The following is a 25,574-nucleotide window of genomic DNA, read 5'->3' on the forward strand; positions in this document are numbered from 1 at the left end:
ACCATCACCTGTAGTTGTAGTGAGAATAATTTGGGTTATGTGTGCCATAGTGACCAAGTGGAAGAGGTAGAGATTGTTACAGGCAGAGCTGATCGATGAAGGTTGTAAGTCCACAGTATCCTCCCAATACAAAGATGGAAATGATAACACAGCACCAACCTAAAAAGGAAATAAGACACTGATAGGCCTGGCACTCATTACAAATTAAACTGTCTATTTGCAGGGGCATTTTTTACACGACTGACTCAAGGCTTAGGAAACAAACACAAGTCAAATCCAAATCCAAAATGAATCAATGGCACTCTCAAGGTAATTCCCACAAAGGACTGCCCACCCCCCAGGAACTGTTACAGACATGACTCCAGACTGTACAAGCCATGGAACTAATATCTGCACACAATCTCAAACTTTAAGAGCATCATCACCAAGAGAATCCTACACACACTTACCAAAACATGAAACAGATCCACGTCTAGAAGGGATGGTGTGTCTTCCGCTTTTAAACTGGGCAGAAGAACTACAAGAGCAAAATATATATTAAATGGACATTCTGACTTTCTGCTTTCAATAAAACAGATTGCAAAGAAAGGGTTTGCAATGATGTAAGATTCCCTGCCCCCCACATTGTCAATTCTTGTTTCTTCAAGCTTACTAGACAAAAAATAAAAACCCATAAAAGCTTATGTCTCTTATCTGAATTATGATACTGTTTCAGAGACTGAATCTTTCCAAGAAGACTTTACTTATTTCCAAAACTTATAATGGGGGAAAAAACACCATGTTACCTCCTAGAAGACGTACAAGATGTTGCTGGATCAGGCTTTGTGGCAATGTAATCCTCTGAGCAACTGCAAACTGCAGCAATGCTTTAAGACCACTGTGCTAGAGGGTGAGGAGATAAAGGAGAAAGGTTTGGTTAGAAGAGGGCTGTGCTTCCCCATCCCTATTTTTTAAAAAATATTTGCGTTCTAGTGGCTGGAGATAGCAGCCAGGACCTGGGCTCCTTACAGGCAGAAAGGAAGGAAAAAGGCAACTAAAGAAGATGGCATTTGGATTGCAAACTCCTGCATAGCAATTAACAAATGGCAAAACAAACGTCAGTTGGAAAATTATATATGACATAGCCTGAGCAACTACTTAAGGAATGGTCCAGTGGTTACATATACCTGATCTCTCTACACACACACACCCCGCCCTTGCCAATCCCCTGGAAGAGAATCCTTAGCCCAGAGCTTTCAAACTTGTTTTGTTTAATTGGGTCGCTAGGCCGACTGTTGACTTGAGATAATCAAAGTTCAAAGCCTTGCTGAGCATATGAATAAGACAATACATCAGGCAATATCCAATGTCAAGCCAGCAAATGTGAGGGAGTCCCCCTTTCTCTCCTTTTCTGAAGCCCCCTGAGCACCCCCCCCCCCAAAAATACTGCTCCGTGTGATTAAGGCAGCATTTGAGAGAAAGGGGAAATCCTACTGTACAAGTCAAAGTCCATTGTGCCAGCAGGATACCACTGGATGTCCCTCATAGGTTCCCCAGCACTGGAACCAAAATGGCAGACGAAGGTGATTGACTATATGGGACTGGTGGAGATGACGGGCAGAATCCGTGACCAAGGGAAAGAGACGGTGGAAGAAGACTGGAAGAAATTTAAATTTTATCTTAAAAATTGTTGTAAAATTAGTGAGTGTTAAAATGTCATGGGTAAAGCATAGCAGATTTGCAGCGACAAATGATTGGACAAGTGAAAAAAAAAAGGTTAAAGAAAGGGAATTATAAGTAATTTAGATCAGGGGTTGCTGAAAAAGTTTAAAACAGGGATGCAGAAAAGGGAGGCATGGGGAAGTCGTTGAAATTGGGTATAAGAAAAAAAAATCTATGAAATTATACATGTTTATATGTTTGTTTGTTTGTGTATTGTTGTTTGTAATGTCTTATAATATATGTTGAAAAACTAATAAAAATTTTATAAAAAAAACAAAAAAACAAAATATTTCTTAATTTTTTTGTCTGAACTTTCTACTTGTGGTACAGTGACAATAAAGTATTTCTATATTTCTATAAAACACATTCATTAAACACAAGAGTCCTACCCTGTACCACCCCTACATTTGGAAGAGTGTTATGTGAATAACTAGTTTATGAAAGAAGTGTAATAAATGTAGTTGCTGTGCTCAATAGTCTACCTATAGCAGCACATTAGGACCTTACCTCATGGCAACACGAGAACAGGGCCTTCTCTGCAGTGGCTCTGTGTCTGTGGAATGCTCTCCCCAGGGATGTTTGCCTAGCACCTGCATTGTACATCTTTAGGCACCACGCAGAAACGTTCCTTTTTAACCAGGCCTTTGGTTGACCTGATGGACATCCTATACCCTTTTAAAAGGTGGCTCTTTTTTGGGGGGGGGGGGTGTTATTGGGTTATTGTTCTTGCTCTGATTTTATATATTGTGATCTTTTCTGTGAACCACACTGAGACCTCTGGGTATGGGGCAGTATATAAATTCAATAAATAAATTCAATAAATAAATCCATTAAATAAATAACTGATGTGGGACGCGGGTGGTGCTGTGAGTTAAACCACAGAGCCTAGGACTTGCCAATCAGAAGGTTGGCGGTTCGAATCCCCGTGATGGGGTGAGCTCCCGTTGCCTCGGTCCCTGCTCCTGCCAACCTAGCAGTTCGAAAGCACATCAAAGTGCAACTAGAGAAATAGGGCGGGAAGGTAAACGGTGTTTCCGTGCGCTGCTCTGCTTCGCCAGAAGCGGCTTAGTCATGCTGGCCACATGACCTGGAAGCTGTACGCCGGCTCCCTCGGTCAATAAAGCGAGATGAGCGCCGCAACCCCAGAGTCGGTCACGACAATTACATCCTTTATTGTTCCTACCTGACGGTTTTGCAGAGAACCAAATAAAGGCTTGCCCTCGTCTTCCAGAAGATTCTCTGAAAAAGAAACAAAGCTGGTAGTGAGTCATGTACTCCACAAGCAGTCAAAATGTTTTGCATTTCAGTTTCCAATAAGTTAAGGAACCTGCTTGTTTGGCTTTCAATCTCTTTTTAGCTTACTGTTCATTTTAATTAACATTTGGTCTATGGAAAGAGGTAACAAACTGGAGCAATGTCTTTGAATGAAAGTGTCTAATTTTTACTATTTCAGGGAACACACACACATCTGTATGCTTGCTTCCAAGTCTGAACACAGTGTTCATATCAATTCTAGAGCAAATAAAATATAGGCTACTGTGCCATTTTGCAGTCTGTGGGAATTGAGCGTTCCCAACTAAAATAGATTTTGAAGTGACTTGTTAAGTAGTCAAATGTCCATAGCATTAGTCAAATAAGTACAAGAAGCAGATCTTCAAAACACTTCCTCAAATTAAAACAAAGCATTCCAACCTTTTGCCATTTTGGGGACCCCAGCATTTTGCTGTCAATTTTTAAATGGGATAGCTTGATAACGGGGACTGTAAAAGTCTGATTTTTGTACAGTATTTGTACATGTTATATAGGATTTGCCCTATAACAGTATTTTAGAAACTGCATTGTAGTAGTGTTCTTATATTTTCAAGTTTAAAACCCTGGCTATTTTCATGTCTAATATAATAAAAGCTGAAATCCAATTGTGAAAGTAATTCTATTTTTGATTTACCTAAACACTGGATAGTAAACGCACATGTGCTCCAAGTCATCATAGGAATGCGTGGATCAGTTTCATTGGGTGCAACTTTTAATCCAATTCTGTAAATTGCAGTGGCAAATAGAACCACCATCTCCTTGATACTATTAGAATACTTAACTCTGTGGAGGAAGCCAGGAGAATGTCAGATTGTGAATAAGTGCATTTAAATGAGCAGTTCCTGGTAACAGGAAATCATCTTTCAGCTTTTGCCTGTTATTATAGACTTCCCTTAGGTAAAAAACACAAGCTTTCAAGTTATATTCTGAGATAACGGTGACCAATAATTAGATAAAACTCTGGCAGAGGTTTGCTTGATCAGAGATAATAATCATAATGGCCCATATAAATGTTGTAGAATGTAGATACTTTAATGAAAATATTATTTTCCATAAACAGAAATAATGCCCACTGTATAGATTCCAGATTTATTTTTTTAAAAAAATTAGTCTAAAGTGGAAATGTGATTCTTAACACTTACAAAGGATCTACTCCAAAGCTAAGAATGGAATGGAAATCAGATGAAGTCTCTTCCATTTCTATGTCACGTAAAGATGGAGCAATCTGTTTTCCTTCTTTTAAAAAGAGAAATAAATTCATGTCAGACTGCAGTTCAACTAAACGAAATAAAATTATTTATTTTCTCCTATATACTTAAAAACATAAGGCTGTTGTCACGGTGCAGTTCATGTAGCCACTCTGTGTGCTGACAGGGCGGCAGGCAGCCGAGGCAAGCTGTTTAACAGAGGGGAGGCGACGCTTCACAGTGCGGTTTGGCAAAGTGCTCTCTGAAGTGCCTCCCCCCTCATTTAAAAGGAGCAGGATGTTGGGACAAGCCATGAGGAGAGAGGGAGGGGCCAGGGGCAAGCCTGGAGTGAGTGGAGCTTGGGATGAGCTGTGAGGAGAAGGAATGGGGTGAGCTACACAGGGATGGGCAAGGAGATGTGTGAGGTATAAAGAGAGGGGGAGTTGGTCAGGTATAAAGGGAGGAGAGGTTTGGAAAGGGGTTGGCAGGCAGAGCAAGCAAGGGCAGCAGTCCTTCCTATGGTAAAAATTCTTAGATCATGAATGATAGATTGGGGTCAGCAAACTTTTTCAGCAGGGGGTTGGTCCACTATCCCTCAGACCTTGTGGGGGACCGGACTATATTTTTTGGGGGGGGGGACAATGAACAAATTCCTATGCCCCACAAATATCCCAGAGATGCATTTAAAATAAAAGGACACATTCTACTCATGTAAAAACACCAGGCAGTCCCCACAAATAACCCAGAGATGCACTTTAAATAAAAGGACACATTCTACTCATGTAAAAACTAAATCCGCAGGCTGGATTTAGAAGCTGGTTGGGCTGGATCCAGCCCCCGGGCTGTAGTTTGCCTAACCATGGATTAAGACATAATTCTTACATAACAACCTATTAGATGTCAATAGGTGGTAAGTGCTATGTGCAGCTGACTCTATTAATATGCAAATGGATTAATCTTTGAATATCAATTTTCAGTCTAAGTCTGTGAGCTTCATTTGCAGAACAATCAAAAAGCTAACAGAACACAACATTTTAAGGTGGGGCTGTGGGAAGCAACCTAATATAAGAAAAATGGAGCCTATATCTTAAATGACTTCATGATTAGTATATACCTAAATAAAAATTCAATAAAAGTCTGCACCAGACTTCAGCGCTATCCAGAACACAAAACAATGGAATTATAAGCCCTTCAATTTGCATTCATAACTTTCCACACTCTGTTAGAGATGCACGACTTTAGAAGATATTTTAATTACTTATTTTTAGGGCAGACAATAAGATTGCAATGATCCTAAAAATGGTACCTGTAACCAATAGCAAAATAAAGTGTTTTATAAAGATTTGGCAACCTCCTAAAAACATTTTAAAAATGTTAAGTGCAACATATACAGACCTTCAGGGTTTTTCTTGTTGTAACCAGATATCCTGGCCATAACAATCTCTATCCATTTTTTCAAAGATAGAAGCTGAACCACCACCTCGGCATCCTCACTGACAATACAAAAAGGTAGTTGTAGTTTTCACAAGTACAGCAAAAAATATAACCCCTGGAGCCCAGTCTGAGATGCTCGTGTCTTATAAGAAGAGAATTTAAACAGCTATTTAGTTGTTTGGTTCATATGTGAATAACTTCATTTTATAAAACTTCCTCTAGACACTCAAAATTGATGGGTAAATAAAATAACAGAATGGGCCTTTTCTGTGGTGGCTCCTCCCTTGTGGAATGCTCTGCCAGGGAGGCTCCCCTGGTGCCTTCATTACAATGCCAGGCAAAAATATCTTCTTCTCACAGGCCTTTGGCTATTTAAACAATTTATGGCCTTTTAAACTGCAGGGGAGGGTACTGTTTTTGTTTGTTACTATGCTATGCATTTTTGTGTCTTTATATTGTAAACTTCCTTGTGATTCTTGGTTGAAGGGTGGGTATAGAAATGTAATTTGTCATCATCATTGTTGTCATATATTTTCCCAATCATGCAACGAGAAAACCGTTATCAGACTAAAATTTGACACCCCGTGCCTTTAAAAATGTGTTGGAGTGTGTGTGTTATTAGGTTCCTTTTGTTTTTGTTTTTATTATGTATTTTGTGTTTTTATATTTTGATTTTATCCTGTGAAATGCCCTGAGACCTGCAGGTATAGAGCAGTATACAAAATTAATTAACGGGCTATTTAAATGTTTAAACATACCTGTTTATCTTGTGTGTTTGCAAAGGAAGAATGGGTATCACAGTGTTGCACAGAGATTTGCAAAGTGGGCAGAGGTACTCTCCATTCTCCAAGTCAAAAACTTGTTCGACATGATGTCGCTGCCGAGAGTTTAACTGAATGGCTTCAAAGTACCTGCAATATTGAAACAGACAACCAAAAGAAAGTCTTTAGTGTTGAGTGTGAACAAGGAAAAGCAGAGTTATGATACCCTTTGTTGTTACGCACTTGGCTTACTGTTATAACTTTGTTTTTGAGCATAAGAGAAAAAGAGGGACAATAATCAGAACTTTGCACCCATCATACAAAACTTTGTACCGTGTAAATGAGCTATGGGATATTGTGGGAGATAACAAGAAGTAGAGTGCAGTGAGAGAACTCAGGATCAAGCCCCAATAGGCAGTTCTGGAAGCAGAATTTCAAGAGCTCCAGGTTAATGTGATATCCCCAGCCTGGTGCCCTCCAGATATTTTGGACCACAACTCTCATCAGCCCCAGGCAAAACAGCCAATATTTTTGTCCATATTTGCCTTTTGATTACACTTATGCTAGCCTGGTTTCATTTATTTTGCTGAGATACTTGAATCTGTTGGACATTAAATATGTCTTGAGATATGCTGGAAGAGATAGTTTCAAAATTGACTATAACGAAAGCAAAAAATAATAATAAAGTTTACTAAATGTATCTACTTACTTCTGCCAGCAGGCAGCATGCATCACATGACCACAACTTCCTGTATGAGTTCCACATGACAAGTCAGGATCCATGAAAAGAGGATCTATTTTATCTATTGAAGGAAAAATGATATGAAGGATGATTACATCATTTAGTGTCAAATGAAAGATTTTACAAAGACTATTCAAGCAAAAATTCTGCCAGAGGAGCATCTTTTACATCTTATACAGTACACACTGAAGAAATAATTCCTTACCTTCTTTATTAACACCAACTAAGAAACCAACCATCAAATAAGATTTTGAGCTTTGCTCATACATTCAATATAGTTCAGGTTTGGGGGATTTTTCTTTCAATTAGAAGGGATAAAACGGTTGATTTCTCATCTGCATTTGAGATGGCTTCTAAAACTATTCACATCAATGTTTCGTAACATGACTTTCAGTTCTATAACTTGAACTAACAAAAGGAAACCTGAAGCAATATTACTGCTTATGCAAGCAGGTGACTTGAAGAGAGGATACATACCCCCAGAAAGTTCAAGCATTTTCCCTCTATGTTGGGTTAAGGCAGTGGATCTCTGGACACAGGCAGATAAAACCATGGCAGCACACTCTAACCTCACTTCCTGCTCTTCCTGACACAGAATACATGTCAGCACTTCCTTTTCTGCAACAGATGGCCCTTGCTTGGGTCCCAAGGCAATTCTGGTATAATCTATAATTGGTGGGCTGTTATAAAGACACAACAAAAATCAAACTAACATATTCCTGTCAGCAAACAATTATTTGCGGTTTACATTTAAATAAAATCACATATGATTTAAAATTTATACATGAATACTGTAGTTTTACCTCACCCTCCACAGAAAAACAGGACTGCAACCAATATTTAGCCACATGCTGAATAGATGTTGATTATATCCCAACACCACGAGAGCCAATAAAATTGTCCAATGACTTCTAATTTTGTATTATTTTATATTATCAAAAGCTACTCCAAAATCTATTACTAATTGTTATTTTCCTACCTCTCCTCTTCCATAACATCCCTCCCCTGTGTTTCTTGAGTATTTTCATATAAGAGCTTGTGAGTTTCAATGAAGTTCTTCTGCAAAGCAGACATCTGGGCCATGATCTTCTGGCGATGAAGCCTGGCTGCTTCGGCCTTTCTCTTCCTCTCAGCCTTTTCCTTGTCCTGAGTTCTTTGCATCTTATTTAGCAGCAAAGCAAAACAAACAAAGAAACAAACACCCAGGCAAGGGTGTTTTTATTAACAAAAAAGATAACCGGAATAAATCTTTAAAATAGAATCACTTTTCAATAATATAACAGTGGCGTTTGCTTAGCACTCTGCTTAACAAAAAATAAAGTGACGCTACTCCACCTCCATATCCCAAGCCTCTCACAGCTATCCTGTGAACAGACTCTGTCCCCAAAAGGTAATGGGAATTTCTTATCATTGCAATGCTGTACAGGGCTAATAACAGGTTTTAGACACAGGCACCATAATGCTGCCCTTCATCTTCAACCTATAGTTCCAGTGTCTAAAGATTCTCAGGGCAAGAGAGATTGCAACTTCACGTCCAACGGAGTTGTGGCTGGGACCACTAGGAACAGCTTCCTAGAGAGAATAGCCTCCAGAGAGATTGGTTACAGAGGGTTCTGCCAACAAGGAATATAGGGGGAAGAGAAAAAAAATCAAGGAGCCAGGAAGTTCGCCATTCCAAATCAGTTCCTACTTGTAAAATATATAATTTTGTTAATCAGAATGGAATATTTAATCTTGCATTTAAATGCATGGAGCTGTGAGCCCAGGGGCTAGAATTCCGAATGTAGAAACTTGTAGAAATCTTCTTGTGAATACATTATTTCTTTCCTATTTTATAGTTACCTCATTGGCTTTTGCAGATTCTGGCCCAGATGCAATGGCTGCTGTGGGAAACGATGACTTCTCTCTCAGCCGTTTTATTGTGTCAAACATCTGGGAACAGAGATTTAATAGTTACAATACTAATAGACTGTGATGTTTCTATATTTCCAAGCCACGTTATGGTTTGCCCCATGAAAGAAAGCATGCTGGACAAGATATACCCCATTAGAAGCACCAGTATTAAACACAATCAATACTATTTGTTACCATCTTTATGTTTGGAAAATAATACCTTTATTCACTTTTCTCTATTCAGTCTCTACAAAGACTACAGGTAATAATGGTGTGTACAAATGGAGCTGCTCAGTATACAAAAAAGTATACATAGTTATTAAATGGCTTTAACAATTATGTACTTTTTTGTATAGGCTATTCAAAAATGTCTTGCCTGTGGTATTTATTATTAATATATACTGCTTATATATATATAAAAAAATCTAAAGCATTTACATAATAACAATAAAAATGCAATGTGCATTAAAATTTCCTGAAAACAAAACAGTATGTCACAAATAAAACTAAGCAGTACACAAAACAAAAACATTTAAAAGTAAAAGTCACAGTCCAGGAAAGCTTTGGTAAATATGTAGGTAAAGGTAATGGTAAAGGACCCCTGGATGGTTAAGTCCAATCAAAGGCGACTATGGCGTTGTGGTGCTCATCTCACTTCAGGCCGAGGGAGCAGGTATTAGTCCACAGACAGCTTTCCAGGCTATGTGGCCAGCATGACTGAACTGCTTCTGGCGCAATGGGAGACCGTGACAGAAGCCAGAGCGCACGGAAACACTGTTTACCTTCCCGCCACAGTGGTACCTATTCATCTACTTGCACTGGTATGCTTTCAAACTGCTAGGGTGGCAGGAGCTGGGACAGAGCAATGGGAGCTCACCAAGTCACAGGGATTCGAACCACCGACCTTCTGATCGGCAAGCTCAAGAAGCTCAGTGGTTTAGACCTCAGCGCCACCTGCTTACAAATATGTAAGCTTATGAGACACTTAAAAGTTATTATGAACACTGCCTCATAAATTATCCAAGGGAGCACATTCTGGAGGCTACGTGCTATCACCAAGAAGGCCCATTTCTGCATTCCTACCAAGTGACAATCGCTGGTTGTGGAACAACCAGTAGAGTCTTCTCGGAAGATCCTAAAGATTGGGAGAGGCGGTCTACTGAGTATCCTGGTAATAAGTCATTAAGGACTTTAAATATCAGCAACGAAACATTCATAGTAGTCCATGGTTGTGCCAAAGCAGCAGCCCGGTCATCTCAAATCTGCTGTATTTACAGGGGATCATGTTTTGTCACACAATCCTTTACACGAGGAACAGATCGTTCGTTTCATATAGCCTTTGGAAAAGCCAATAAAGAGCAACATTTCAGTAGCAACTGTTGCATATCTCATTTGAACCAGAACAGAGATACTGTCGTATTCCACTAAGCTAGTTTTTGTTAAAATCCCCCTCCCACCAGCCAGTTCTATCACATGAATAAGCAAGCATTAATTCATTATGAGTTTTCTGCAACAAACAATGATAGTAACAACATTATCTGTATATGCTATCTTTTAAAGAGATTACTTTGTGCACCAGCAACACTGTGGAGTAAATGTGTCAAGTTCTTCTTTTTTTTTTAATTTAACACGGGACATTTTGGGGTGTGTTTTTTTACCTGTAATACCCAGTTGATCATGTCTTTTTGCGATTCCAGAGGTTGAATTCCTTTTAGTTTTTCCAAAATCATTAGTATGTTCATTGCATTCAAAGCAGAGCTTCCCATTCCTTTGCAAACAGATGGAATAATTTTTTTTAAAAAAACAACCACACATGTTCTCTCGTAAAAGATAATCATTTCTCCCTTTTACTAATCATTACAATGACTTAAAAGACTAGACATGGGACATTTTATTGTTACAACACCTCCTTATATCACAGGTGATGCATGACTTCTTTGTCAATTATCGCTTTTTACAAAATGATGGGGGTAACAAGCTACAAAGCAGCATCAATGCATTGTGTTTGGGTCTATGTTTCATTGTTTCTCACCAAATGTAACATAATCCAAATGTTTGACTATGGATCTTCAGATGAAGGGTGGTATATAAATTTAATAAATAATAATTTCCATTATAGCATGCAGGTAATAACTGCAAGCAATTAGTTTACATTGTAGTTCTTTTGAACAAGTTTTCACCATCAAATGAAATTCAGCACAAGCTGGTATCTCAAGTAGTGGCTACAGATTAAACCTGGTAAGATATATTTCCTCCGCATTAATGTAGTATCTGTAGACAAATTAAGACTGAATAATTTTCTCCTTGTTTTAAAATGGTGTTTATTTCAAAATATTTCTCTAAGTAAGCACTTTTCTGCTGGAAATAAACTCTTGGTGGCTTTTCATATCTAAGATCAAAGGTAGCAATTCTGCTTCAAATGCCTGTCAGTGAGTTCACATTGCACTTTAAAAATAAGATTCTTGTTTTACAAGATGGCATACTTACTTGATGCTTTGTGGTAGAAGTCAAAGGCCACTTCTTCCTCTGGAACCTTCTCTAACTGCTGCTTTTCTTCAAGTAGGCCCAAAGCAAGAAGGTGAAGAACCTAGAGAAATGTAAACAAGTACTAAACCTAGGCTGCTTAGAATGAAACACCCTCTGGTTAGCATAGGGCTGGGGACCATTTTTCAGCCCAAATGGCCACATTCCCTTCTAGGCAACCTTTCCAGGGGCCACTTGCCAGCAGTGGGCAGGGCCAGAAGCAAAATTGGGTGGAACAACAAATGTTAATTTATTCACATATCTCTCTCTCCATCCAGGCAGGCAAGCAGCATGATGAGCTTGAAGACACATTCTAAGCAGGCAAAACCCCAAAAGGAGGGTGTGAAAAAGGGTGGAGAGGGGTGTTGCCTGTGGAGTCCTGAGGGCCGCACAGAGACTAGGACAGCAAACATTTGGCCCTGAGGCTCCCCATCCCTGGGTTAGCAAGGTACCCAAGGTAACCTGGCCATGATCTGGATACCTAGATGTCTAGCACATGATAGTAAACCTAAGGGCAGTGTGCTGCAGCAACAGACAAATGAACTGTCGATCATCGAGGTGCTGTTGAGCTGTCCTGCAGAGACTAATTTTTATTTATTTACTAGGGGCTTTCCCACACACTTGACCCAAAAAACCTCTCCCTCTACACCTCACTCACTTGCTAGACTATTCGCCCACAGCTCAATCCAAGCAACTGCAGCCTGCAATATTTACCATTTTATGACACTAAGAGATGTCCTGGGAATGGCATGATGAACAGGGTAAAGGTACCTTAAATACATGGGGGAAACACAGCGCTCTAGGGAAGAGCATTCCAAAAGCAACCTACACCCCAAAGCAGAAATATCAGAAGATACAGTCGACAAGCATACCATCTGGATCATGGCTTCTGTCCACAAGTGGCTTTCTAGCTCTAGTGCTCTTTGCAACACAGTTCTGAGAATATGCATCATGACATCAGAATTCAGAACGTTCACCACATTTCTGAAAGCAGTGCTGAATTCAGGCGGAGGAGGCGGTGGTAGTGCTATAAAAAAAGTAAACAAATACTCATGCATTACTAACTTCCCGGCAGTCTTATGAAATCAAGGAGCATAGACGTTCATATTTGGTTATAAGCAGTGGATGCTACTTTAATGTATCATACTTGTATGAAATAAAGTCCTGCCATATATACGTCCTCCTATAAAGTGCTCTGGTAGAACTCTCAACTAACTGCAGCAGATATATGAACATATACTTTGGGTTTAGTATTGCCTCTCTCTCCAATGTTTGAGGCAGAATTTCCCTACTTAACTACTCAGAGAACTCTAAGTGGCAATGCTTGGGGACTGAATCTGGGACCTAATGGATGCAAAGCATGTGTTCTAGCATTGAGCAATGGGCTCTCCAAATGGAATTGCTCGGTTGGAAACGTTTACATCTGAACATGCCAACTACAAAGTAACAGCATTTTCCTAAGCACACTGATACTGTTTAACAATTGCATTACACCCTTTTTGGATTTAAAATGTTTTGTACTACTGTAATTCACAGGGCATTTCAGTATAACCTTAGAGTAACTGATTGGCATTCCTGGAAACTTGTATGTTATTGTTTAACGTAGCACTACACGTCAGCTCCTCTATGCAAATCACAAAATTTGTAAAGAAAAACTACAAGGACCAAGCAATAGCTTAAGAGCTGAAGCATGAATAAGTGAAACAAGGTAAACAGAAATGGTTCTGACCCACATTTGTAGCAGTGGACAAGAGTGCAGGAAGGGTCTCCACCTCCCCCATGCTGGAGTGGGACATTAGTACTGATGGAGAATATCTATATGCAATCTCACAGCCTAGGGCACACTGCCAATACCGCAGCATCTACAGCAACAGCCAAGCCAATCTTAAGAAGTAGTCCTAACTGTGACGAAAATGGATAGGTGATCCCAACCTCTAAAGCAGATGTAATTAGTTTCTTCATCAAAATAGTAGCACACAAAAGTGGCACAAAGTGCAATTAGTTCTCTCAATGGAAGTCACCATATATTGTACGTTTGCAAATAAATAAATGACTTGGCAATCAGTAATGTGTTTACATTCTCTGATCTTTACGAGGAATGAGGATGAATCATTTCTGGATCAAAGCTGTTTTTATTTAAAAAAACACACACTTCACCATCACTTCCTTGCACTTATTTCATTCATTGTTCCAACTTTTTACCTTCATCTCTGTTTTCTTGCACTCTTCTTTTCTTTTCCATATGCTCAGCCTGTAAGAAGAGTCAACTTGTTTACTCTCAAGATATCAATGAGGTTTTTTGACTGAATGTATAGACAAAAAGCTTAGATTAGATTCCATCAAAAGCAATTAACAATCAAGTACTAGGAATTCTCTGAAGGCACAAAAAAGAGAACCTAGAGAAAAGAAAAAGACACACACACATATACCTGAAAGCACACACTTGTTAAAGAGGCACTGGGAGTAAAGCAATTGCTTGAATAAAGCAATTGCTCCCCTTTTCTTTTTTTGTATCCATCTATGAGCATAAACTAAATCTTTTTCTTTTCAGTACAGGCAGGCAGATGCTCGCTCACGCGTTAGACTAACAAAACTAGTGAAATAGTGCAAGGGTGAGGAAATTCTGAGAGTCAGCCTTTATGCTGAGCTACAGGATGCCAATAGGATTCCAAAAAGATGCTTTACTAAATTTAATATGACCGTTATCTAGAAAGAAAGAAAAACGGTTTTTAGCAGCATTGTTTCAAAGTTCTGTAAATGTATAATTTTCACTTGGAAAAATACCTTATGCTAATATGTAATGAATGAACTATGCTACTATGTAATGAATGAACACATTAGGGCACCTGCACTCTAGATAAAGAATACATATGAAGAACATGAAATCTGAGAATCCATGTAGGACATAAAATTCAATCTAGACTCAATAAATATGAATTAATCTAAAACAATGAAATATATACACAATTAAGTTATTCCTTGAACAAGAATAATACAGGGGGGAAATAAACAAAAATGAGTAAAAGAGACCCGTGAGTCAAGCAGGGTTTTTCTTACCTCCACAACTTATACCCTCATCTTAAAAGACTCAGGGCACAGGCCCATAACATAAATATGCATAAAAATGTATAGTTGCAAATTTAGTCTGACTTTTGGAGGGAGAAAAACAAATTCTGGGTATCAGGATCTCTAAGCTATGGGATGCCAACAGGATTTTCTAGGCCCAGTAGACTATATGTGGCTTGAGACCTCTGCTCCATCCACAATCTACTGGCAAGAAATACTGCATATGTACATTAAAACTAAAACAAGTCCCTCTATGCAAATTGACATGGTAGGTTGCTGGGATCTCTCCAGCACAGGGCTTTGTAATGTACCCAGATGTCCTACAACCAAAGTAAAAACACAATTTTTAAAAAGGGGGGAAAGGACAGGAAACCTGGGTCTGAGACCCTGTATGCAAATTCCTGGTTACTAGGTTAATATTGTTTCTTCAAAAGATATAATCACACTAATAATTGGCTGCTATCCACAGTGGCTTGCAATCTACCATGTATTTTGGAAAGTGCTTCGTCTGTCTTCCTGTCCTTTAGGGGTTCAGCACTATGGATAATACTCCAGGGGGCAGGGGCCTCTGAGTACTAGGCAATTTGATCATAAGGGACACAAGACAGCTAGGTTCGCAACAGGCATGCAAGCAACATGGTAACTTCCCCACTTGGTGGGAAGGTTGCGGGTGTCACATCATGATTTCCTTACCTTGCTGCGCTGTGTTTTGGTGTAATGGTAAAAGAATATATTGTACTCTCTGCGGCATTCTTCCTTCAGTTCATAGACTCCATGGCCTGATACACCTGGTTTCCTTTATTTGAAAAGCATAAAAACGATGCAGTTATTTTCAGCAAAGCATTAAGGAGAACACACAGTTGTTTCATACAGACAACATACAAAGAATCCTGCTGACTCCAACCAAGGGCCTGACCTTTAAAGCCCTAAATGGCCTCAGTCCAGTATACCTAAAGGAGCAGTTCCACCCCCATCGTTCTGCCCAGACACTGAGGTCCAGCGTCGAGGGCCTTCTGCCGGCTCCCTCGCTACGAGAAGCCAAGTTACAGGGAACCAGGCAGAGGGCCTTCTTGGTAGTGGCACCTGCCCTGTGGAACGCCCTCCCACCAGATGTCAAAGAGAAAAACAACTACCAGACTTTTAGAGGACATCTGAAGGCAGCCCTGTTTAGGGAAGCTTTTAATGTTTAATAGACTATTGTATTTTAATATTCTGTTGGAAGCCATCCAGAGTGGCTGGGGAAACCCAGCCAGATGGGTGGGGTATAAATAAATTATTTTATTATTATTATTATTATTATTATTATTATTATTATTATTATTATTATTATTACTACTACATCTTGTCCACCATCCTGCTTCCCACAGTGACTAACTAGATGCCTAAGAGAAATGAGTAAGCAAGAAATGAGGGCAACAGCAACCATTACTCATAGGCATGCTGCCTCTATCCTGAATATCCTCACAATTCAAAGCCACAGGACATGTTAGGAATTTTGAAGGACAAACTGAGTGTGCACAGAACAGCACAGTGGCATCTAGCCAGTTTAATTTAGGGTGTTCCTTCGAACAGGCCACAGAATCCTCTGCAACATGCAAGTTCCTTCCACAGACACACAGTTCTTCGACAAGCTGATTTGTAAAACCCTTCCCTCTCAAGGTAAACAAACATGAAAAACCACTACTGAAACATAGCGAATGCTTTTGAAATCTGAGTAAATGGATCACTGCTTCAACACAGTTTTTAATTCTTTCTGTAAAACTCTGAAAGCATATATATTTCAAATGTCTGGCTTCTTTATGTGTGGCAAACACATGAGAATGTTCCTCTTCAACTAGGCATTTGGCTGATTAACATTCTATGCCTTTCAAATGTGTTTGTGGGAAGAGGACTCTTGGGTTTGTTTTTGTTTTAGTACAGTGGTACCTTGGTTCTTGAACTCAATCCATTCTGGAAGTCTGTTCGACTTCCAAAACGTTCACAAACCAAGGCACGGCTTCTGATTGGCTGAATGGCCCCAGAAACAATGCTGACAGCCAAAACACATGTTTGGCTTCCGAAAAACGTTCGCAAACCAGAACACTTACTTCCAGGTTTGCGGCGTTTGGAAGCCGATTTGTTCGTCAACTAAGCCTTTCGGGAACCAAGGTACCACTGTATGCATTTTGTGTTCTCATTTTGTATTTGTCTGTTGTGAACTGTCCTATGATCTTCGGATGAAGGACGGAATACAATTTTAATTAATTAATAATATGCTATCACTATGCTTTAACTACTGATTTAAAAGGAACAAGAGCTTACTTGAATATGGCCACTTTGTGGATGACCTTCTCCAAACCAGTCTCATTGTTTTCCTGTTAAAAACATTTGATATGGTAAAGTAGTAAGAACAAAAGATATGTAGTGAAAAACAGTAAATTAAAAGCAAATCAAGCTACCTAAGAATAAGTAGCCGATAAACATCTACAGATACCCAGATAAGACTGAATGTAGGCATTTGTCACCATGCTATTAATGCAGCAACAATTCAAACGAGAGCAAGGGCATGGGAAGCTGGGAAGCAGATTGTTATTAAAAACAATCAAAATTTTCAAAATTGAAATGTTATTATGAAGGCCACTGTGTCTTAGCAAATAGTTAAAATATAATCATGTACTTTTAAGCTGATTTATCCAAAATGACATGGACACATGGAGCTCCTAGTGTGCATGGTTTTTTGCAATCACAGTAATATTAAAGAAGTTCTGTGTATAGAATGGGGTGTGTGGGTGTGGGTGTTCTTGTGCAACAAGAAGTCTGGATTGTCTAAGAAAAGGATGTTAAACATTTCTGCTGAAAGAGGAACACAAGATAGAGGAAACATCAAGCACAGAAGGAACTTGAGCTGTGTTTCATTGGTAATATTATCATATACGCCCCTAAAGAGTTCTGTGGTAAAGCAATCTGTGAATCTTTCTAGATTAATAGGAATCAAAGGAAGAAATCACTCACATCCTTGGGCAAAGATTTTGCGATAGCACTGTGAGCCATTGGTTCAATGCAAAGCAGATGAATAATTTCTCGCATAGTAACATCATCTTTTGTCACATTACTGACTCCTGGCACATATCTTTCCCCTGGAAGCAAAAAGAGGAAGAAAGTAATCTCACATATATACAGTGGAATACATTTTCATGCATGCAAGAGATCATACTGTAATGATGATGGTTCCTAGACTAAAAATTGCTTGAAAGTGGCATGGAGTGCTGAAAGGGAATGCAGGGGCAGGGCTGAATATATAGTAGGTTAGATAAAGAGGCCGAGAATAGTAAAGTGAGGTTACAGTCATACAAAATCTGAGGACTCCTACACACACACACACCCCAACCCTCTCTCCATCCAAGCAAGCAAAATATATGTGTTCAAGAACACATTTCAGCCAGCAAAAGCACTTGGGAGCAGAGCCAATGATCATGGCATGGAGAGAAGCCCGAGGATAAGACAAAGATGCCTGGAAGCATTTGGTCCATGAGCTTGAGGTTCCCCACCCCTGTTCTATGTCCTATCCCATGGGTGGGGAACTGGATCTAGCCAGTAGGACAGATCATTTTCTCCACGAACCCTCATGGGCCAAATCACCTTTTTCACAAATGGAGTCTTCAAAAGCCCCTTTCAAAGCACAGCCTATTCCTTAGCTTGGTGATGAGCCAGCTGTCCTACTGGCCTGGTTTTTTGGGGTTTTTTTTGCATTTTTTCAGTCTTCTCTCTATTTCCTGTTGCTTTTAATAGTAATTAATTTTCCTTCCATTCCTTCTTGATTTTGCTCTAATTTCAGAAAGATAACTGCCTTCTGTCCAAGCTAGTTTTGAAACCCCAGCACTGGATCAATATAAAAAATGTTATTACCCAAAGAGGCATTTGGTACAGTGCAGCCCACCTAACCACAATCGTAGCTGTACACATGATTTTCAGTTTTTATTGAAAGAAAATACTTTTCATTCACTATACAAATGCACTGTCTGCCATTGTCTTCCATCAGCCACTTCCAGAAGTCCATGTATACAGTATTCACATGTACTGTTTAAAGAAGGGCAGTGCTGCCACAACCATCAACAGCCACTGGAAACCCAACTTTTCACAATGGCATGTGCAGACTATTCAATGAGCTGCCTGTGCACACATCAAGCTAGGCTATTCCTTGGAGATACATAACCACACTGAATAGCTGAAGGTAATTCTACATATGGTTGCAAAGGAAATGAACTTTTTTAAGGGCCTAAAGAACCAGCTATGGTGGAAGAGGGGGGGGGGAAGGACAACATTAAAAGGTGGCTCATAATTAACCCAGATTAGATATGTAATTAATATGCCACCTAACACACCTGTGTCAAGTGTGATGGTTTCAGATATTAAAGTTTCCATTACTGGAGAACCTATTACATATTCTAAACAACCTCCATCTTTTCTAAAAAAGCAATTTTCCTTACCCACCACGTAGATAAGAACTTGAAGCATCTCTTCTATTAATGTGTTACACTGCTTATTCAAATCCTGTAATATTTCAAGAAAGCACAAATGAAGGTCTTGGAAAATATAATTATGTGAAATACTGAAGCCTGAGGTTTATTGAAGCACTTGAAAACATATTAAGCTGACCCAAAGCTTTATGAACAGAAAAGTAACTGGAAAGATAGAGGGTGGAAATTACTTGGTGCCCGTGAATTCACAGAAGGGCTTTTGATGCGCCACATGTTTCTGCAAACAGGACAAGTGGAGAGGCAATTTTTGCCAATTCCTGCTTCCCACAGCAGCCCCAACCACCACCCAAAAATCAGCTCCAGAGTGTTAGGGAAACCTACAGAGCAGGGAAGCAGTAGAAAGGGCAAACTGCCAAGAATCCCTCTCCTGTTTGTGTGAATGCATCAGTTGGGTCAAAGGTCCTTCCATGACCACAAGGGCAGCAACTGGATTCCACCCAGTATTTAAAAGTTCCCCCACCAGCACTCATGTCAGAAAATTAAGCCTACACGCTGGATGGAAATAATCTAAAGAAGAGAATCGAAGAGAAGGGAAAGGACGGGAAGGGATAAATTCCATTTTTAAGTTGTAAAGCTGCAATAATTTATGGTATCGAAAGTCTATGTGATTTAAGAAAGTCTCTTCAGTGGAAATTACTGTTTTTAGCAAAATATTGCAATTTCATTGAAGGAGATAGAAACAGTGGGTTTCCACATGCTTATGATTTCAAGGGTAAAAATTAACAGCATATAGCTCTGTACCTGGTCTTTGGTTGGCACAATTCTCTTAAAGGCATCAAGCAGTTCATATCGTTGGAGTACAAGCAAGAGGAAACTGTTTGGATCCATAAGTGATGCCCCAATCTATCAGAAATATACACATTCAATAGCATTAGAGAACAGAGAATTTAGGCAACAAACAACACACTGTTACTATTAGACCAGAGAAATTGCAAACATACTCACCTGAAGGAAAATTATATCCTTATCATACATTTCTTCTCGACATTTAACATCCTGATAATAAAACATCTGAAAGAAAATAAAACGTATATAAAGCTTCGTATACAAAGCCGTCCTCTTTGGCATAGGCATTCAACTCAGAAAAACACTCCTTCCTACTCTTAACTTTGTTATAAAAAGTTTTCAGCTAGCACATTTCTGATACTGGCAATACCCCCTAAAACTGCATATGACAAAACCTCTTGGCTTCAATGCAGGGAAAGACCAGCAGAAGGTGGCCAAAAGGTGACTCCCTTCTCCAACTCCTCACTGAAAGAAGCTCTCACTCACAGAAGATTTTCTTAATTTTAGGAGATCCCATATTTCCTCTTGAATTACAGCCCCCACCATTCAGGATCATCCTTCAATTCCCAAGAGAGATTTTCTAGGAAACTGCCAGAGGAATGAGACGACTCACCCAAAATCAGGCAGGATGTCTCGTTTCACTGAGTCCCTTTCTACCAGGCCTCCTTTGGATCCAAGCATTTGTTGATTTAAGCTCATAATCACAACTTAAAAAACATTTAGTGACAGAGGCTGCTTCCATTTTCAGTTCAGAATTGTGAACTAAGTTTTAGTGGTTAGCGTTACGTGGAAACATGGCCAACGGAAGGATTAAACATCAGCATATGTATTTATTGTAATTTCAAAACATAACTTTATATTTACCTCATGCCTTTCTATTTACTTCCTGTTTGTTGGACACAATCCACATGCCTTCCCTTAAAGTTGTGCATTTGTCACAAAATATTTTCCCACACTCACACTCATTAATTGTATCTAAGAACATAGGATAGGATAGGAAAGACTGCATTCATACATTACTAACTAACAAAATCAAGTTTGATTATTTCTATCTATTTCTTTCATTAACCACATTACCTGGACTTTGCACTAGACAGATTTTATTTTATTTTTTTATTATAGCTAATGGGCATTACATGGCCTTTAGGATCCAGTATATGACCCTTCATTGTTACATGACACCCAGTGAAAATAATCTTACGTATTCAAAATTAGAGCTATCTGGAAAGTCCTTGTTCGAGGCTTACAAACCTTAATTTTAATATTTCGGTCTTGTACTTTAGGGACAGTCAAATATAATATCTACAGTATTATCTATCAGATTTTTACCCTGTCCTTCCTCCAAGGAATTCAAAGAAGCACAAATAATCCCCTGCTTGTACTCTCATAACAACTCTCATAACAACTCTATTAAGAGTTGGTGACTGGCCCAAGGTACCTACTGTACCCTTCCTACACTGAGAGCCAGTGTGGTGTAGTGGTTAAGAGCGGTAGTCTCGTAATCTGGGGAACCGGGTTCGCGTCCCCGCTCCTCCACATGCAGCTGCTGGGTGACCTTGGGCTAGTCACGCTTCTTTGAAGTCTCTCAGCCCCACTCACCTCACAGAGTGTTTGTTGTGGGGGAGGAAGGGAAAGGAGATTGTTGGCCGCTTTGAGACTCCTGAAGGGGAGTGAAAGGCGGGATATCAAATCCAAACTCTTCTTCCTACCTACTGAATAAGCCCTGGAGTAAGTTTTTGTCCACTAATTTGCTTGCAATACTTATATTGACAACTTAACCTCTGTGGGATATATAGCACTACATGCGAGAATATATTTGTAGAGAAATTTGGTTTGGTACCTGGCTTATCAGAGACAGCCCATTCCTTCTCCACATTTCGGCAGCAACCTGAGCAACCAATACTAGACAACGCAAAGGATATTCCACCAACATCTGCACCTGGAATTCTTCCTAAAGGTTTTTTTAAAAATTGATTGTGTTAAAACAACTGGCATTTGCACAAGGAAATCAATTACTACAGATAAGTTAGTAAAAAAGCGGGGCGGGGTTTTCTCTGCTATCGTTAAAAGAAAAATACAACAAAAGGTTAGAGGCAGAATTAAATTGCACTTTATTATGCTAGGCTCTAACACTGTACTGTGTGGTTTCAGCCAGGTCAAGTCAGTTTTCATTCAGTGTTCAGCCGCTACAGACCTATATCCCTCCTTAAGGAAATGACTAATGACTGTATTGTCAATTATTGATGGGAAACAGCATCAATCTTTTTTGAAAATTATTTATATTTAGCAGCCAATAACTACCCACAGCAGGGTACTGCAGTTTAAGATCTCCTGCAATTAAGAGCTTATTTGTATCTTTATTAGTTCTCTGCTACATTTATATCCCACCTTCTTTCTATGGAACTCAAGACGCCATACCTGGTTCTTCCCCTTCCCATTTTATCCTCAGAATAACTTTTTGAGGAAAGTTGGGTTTAGAGGGAAGGGCTGGGCTGGCTGAAGCTCACTTAGTGATCTTCATCACTGGATAGGGAACTGAGACTGGAACTGGATCAGGGAGACCCAACAAGTTAACCACCATACCACAATTTCTCTCATAACCGGCTGAACTTTCAAATACTATTGAGTATCCAGTGGAGATACTTACAGATGTTATGAATTCTTGGAGTCTGGAGATTACATTTGTTTTGCTCAACTGTATGTGCAGACCTAGGAAATACATTAACAGTAATGTTTGTATCAATTTGTAAATTACAAGATGCATTTGTATGCTTGTTGTCTAAATACAGGCTTATAATTAAGCTCTCCCCTCACTAACTACGATCTGTAGCCAAGAACCAACATTGGCCAGAGAGCTTAATCACAAGCCAAGTTTCAGAGAGCATACGAAGTCCAACTTTGGCTTAGCTCAGTGAAGTGTGGGAGAAAATGGACTCAGGAGGAACTAAGCAGCTGCAAGATCCTCTCTGGGAGCCTACACATATTCACAGTCCAGGTAAGTCATAGTTTGGCTTACTATGCCATATGCACCAAGCCCTAATAAATTTATACATGCTGTGAAGAGATACTTTATGCTCTCTGCTGTATTAGAAGCCAGTCACCCAATCAAACTGACTGGCAAGTAGATTCAGAACAGCAAAATATTTTTTTTTTCCTTTACAAGAACAGGAATTCAAAATGGTGTTATGAGCTTAGATTGTAAAAAAGATTTGAAAAATTCACGCAGGAGAGATCTTACAGTAGCTATTGTTATCCATGATAGTTAAAAACAACCTCCAGGTTCAGAATCCTTCTCAAAAAGTGAGCAGGAACTGACTGCAATTCTCATAAGCTGCAAGCGCAGGACACTCACCAGCAAGCATCCTGGACAATGGTAGATGTATGCTGACAGGATCTGCAGACACCCTGAAGCGCTTGTTTTCCAAAGTATGGCCACATAAATGAATCACTGTCTTGTCCCATGAATAATTACTTGCACTACATCTCAATACTGTTGCATGGCATTCCTTGTAAGCAGTCACCAACAGTGCTTCCTAGAATGGACAATATTTTTATTATTATATTTAAATATACAGCCTTATTTTTTCTACTTCAATTTAACTGTGCTAAAAAAAATCATACTGTCTCATTTCTATGTTTTAATATGGGTCATGCGTTTTATTTTTGATCAGCGGCCATGGAATTGTGCATTGCTATATGTTTAAAATAAACCTAATTCCTAAGAAAATTGGTTACTAATTATCCTGTAAGAATATGGATTGTTCAATTGCATCTCTTAGGAACAACTTTCTAGTCATTTCTTCTGTCACAATTCTGGTCAACCACACGTAAATCTAAAAACAGAATTGTCTTTTCCAGATGACTTTCAGATACTTTGCTGCTTAACTATATATTTTCAACTCCATAGCTTTATGAATGATCTGCATCTCCAGAAGCCACTTTTCAGCTTTCTATATAGAGGATTGTGAAAATAAGTAGGAGACTTTCAAAACAGATTTTGAAACAAGAAGCTTAGCAAAGATTCAGATCATCAGCCAAATCCAGAATCTGTATCTTCTCACTATTCAGTGTTGTTTATCATATACAGTGGGCCCAGAACTTATGCTCACTTTACATACGCAATTGCAACCTTACACCAAGAGTGGGGTTGGTGGTTAGTAGGTAAATAAATAAATGAACAGGGGAAACCCACCATTTCCTGCCCCCCATTTATTATCCCCTGCACACCAAGTAGGTTTTCCATGCTTACCAGCCTCTGGGATGCTCCCAGAGCCGCCTTCCCAATGTCCAGCAAGCAAGGTGGCGCCTTCCTTACCAGCCTCTGGAAATGAGATGTGAGGGCTCTGGAAGCATCCCAGAGGCTGGTATGGAAGGTCCGGCTCACATACTGGACCTCCTATGACCTTTCCAGAGTCCGGTAAACAACCCTCCACCTTGCAGGAGGACAGTTCCAGGGGTTCCTGACTCTGTGCAATTTTGCAGGCCCCCCAGAACCAAACCCTTGTGTATGGGGATGGGCCAACTGTATCGCACCCAGCTTCAATTAGGAGGGAAATCTTCTTTCATTTTATTTTATTTTTTGCTAAATACAAATACTTCCACAGATCCTGCCGAGTAAGTATCAATTGAAATTATCATAGCAAAATTTTGATATGTAAACTTTTAAGAGTTCAAGGTAAAAAAAGATTCATGGGTTAAAGTTGAAGCACCAGGCTTGTCAAGGTCATGGGGAGTGGTATGCTCACAAGGCACCTCCAAAGATTTGAGTCTGCTCCATAAACAAGTATTTGTTTCTATAGATTATGCTGCAATTTTATTGAAAGAGGCTTACGTCGCAGGCACACCACTCCTGAAACATCAGGAGAATAATCTTCAGTTGCATCTGGATGACAATGGCTGCTTCCCAATCTGGATCCACCTCAATGTGCTGACCAACTTGCCTTTTTATTTCCTCCATGCCCTGGAATGAAATCCCCGCCCCAAACAGTATGTGACTAAACTGAGGCTTGTATCAGACAGACGTTCAAACCATGATTCTAAGCAAACAGAAGTAAGCGCCAACTAAAACAAGGCCATTTATATTTCTACAGTGTGGATAATTAATTAATAATGTTTATTTACTGCTTAATCAACAGGAAAACTCAAAGCAGTTATGGTGTGTGTTTTAATAGCATCCTAAATTATATACATATGTAATTGTGTTTGCAAAATCCAGAGCACTGCTGAATAAAGTTAATTCATACTCACTTGAAAGAAACTGATTTTCTTTAAAACATCTGAGAAGAAAGCTTATGAATCATATTAGGATAGCACATTAATATTGTATTGGGCATATGGGCAGGTTCATAATACAGTAGCCATCTATATATAGCAAATAGCAAATTAGAGATGTATATATTATATACTGTACCTGCATGCAAATAAGAATCTTCAGAAAAGAACGGAACCCTTCCAAAAACTGCTCTCGCAGTTTGTCTGTCCACACTGTAGGCTTACTGATTAAAATATACCTGTTGCAAAAAAAGTTGAATTTCAGAAGTCTTTTCCAGACAAAGCAGGCTTTAAATTGGGGTATGGGGCAGGAATCGTATGTGGCTGGGAAAGATTTTGAAACTCCTTTGAGGAAATACCCACTGGTGCAGCAATAAAATGG

At 39.4% G+C, this 25,574-nt stretch overlaps 1 protein-coding gene across 4 annotated transcripts in view; it reads right to left on the minus strand.

Moving 5' to 3' along the window:
• Positions 1 to 25,574, minus strand: part of UBR1 (ubiquitin protein ligase E3 component n-recognin 1) — a 58,152-nt gene that overhangs the window by 9,805 nt on the left and 22,773 nt on the right. For 2 of the 4 annotated variants that reach the window (XM_053384011.1, XM_053384003.1), the window contains exons 13-39: positions 25,332 to 25,431; positions 24,753 to 24,881; positions 23,274 to 23,454; positions 22,569 to 22,630; positions 21,762 to 21,872; positions 20,081 to 20,146; positions 19,877 to 19,978; positions 19,085 to 19,148; positions 17,610 to 17,734; positions 16,920 to 16,972; positions 15,312 to 15,414; positions 13,755 to 13,803; positions 12,425 to 12,579; positions 11,517 to 11,616; positions 10,688 to 10,797; positions 8,979 to 9,068; positions 8,116 to 8,297; positions 7,614 to 7,816; positions 7,104 to 7,197; positions 6,392 to 6,544; positions 5,595 to 5,692; positions 4,155 to 4,245; positions 3,647 to 3,795; positions 2,885 to 2,940; positions 786 to 882; positions 450 to 517; positions 9 to 159 (exon numbers count right to left, since the gene is read on the minus strand). In XM_053384011.1, coding sequence (XP_053239986.1) covers positions 9 to 159; positions 450 to 517; positions 786 to 882; positions 2,885 to 2,940; positions 3,647 to 3,795; positions 4,155 to 4,245; positions 5,595 to 5,692; positions 6,392 to 6,544; positions 7,104 to 7,197; positions 7,614 to 7,816; positions 8,116 to 8,297; positions 8,979 to 9,068; positions 10,688 to 10,797; positions 11,517 to 11,616; positions 12,425 to 12,579; positions 13,755 to 13,803; positions 15,312 to 15,414; positions 16,920 to 16,972; positions 17,610 to 17,734; positions 19,085 to 19,148; positions 19,877 to 19,978; positions 20,081 to 20,146; positions 21,762 to 21,872; positions 22,569 to 22,630; positions 23,274 to 23,454; positions 24,753 to 24,881; positions 25,332 to 25,431 — 2,942 coding nt within the window. Of the gene's footprint in view, positions 1 to 8; positions 160 to 449; positions 518 to 785; positions 883 to 2,884; positions 2,941 to 3,646; positions 3,796 to 4,154; positions 4,249 to 5,594; positions 5,693 to 6,391; positions 6,545 to 7,103; positions 7,198 to 7,613; positions 7,817 to 8,115; positions 8,298 to 8,978; positions 9,069 to 10,687; positions 10,798 to 11,516; positions 11,617 to 12,424; positions 12,580 to 13,754; positions 13,804 to 15,311; positions 15,415 to 16,919; positions 16,973 to 17,609; positions 17,735 to 19,084; positions 19,149 to 19,876; positions 19,979 to 20,080; positions 20,147 to 21,761; positions 21,873 to 22,568; positions 22,631 to 23,273; positions 23,455 to 24,752; positions 24,882 to 25,331; positions 25,432 to 25,574 lie in introns of all 4 variants that reach the window. The other 2 variants (XM_053383994.1, XM_053383985.1) reach the window with 1 other exon arrangement.

This window comes from Podarcis raffonei, chromosome 1, assembly GCF_027172205.1.
Source record: "Podarcis raffonei isolate rPodRaf1 chromosome 1, rPodRaf1.pri, whole genome shotgun sequence".
NCBI lineage: Eukaryota > Metazoa > Chordata > Lepidosauria > Squamata > Lacertidae > Podarcis > Podarcis raffonei.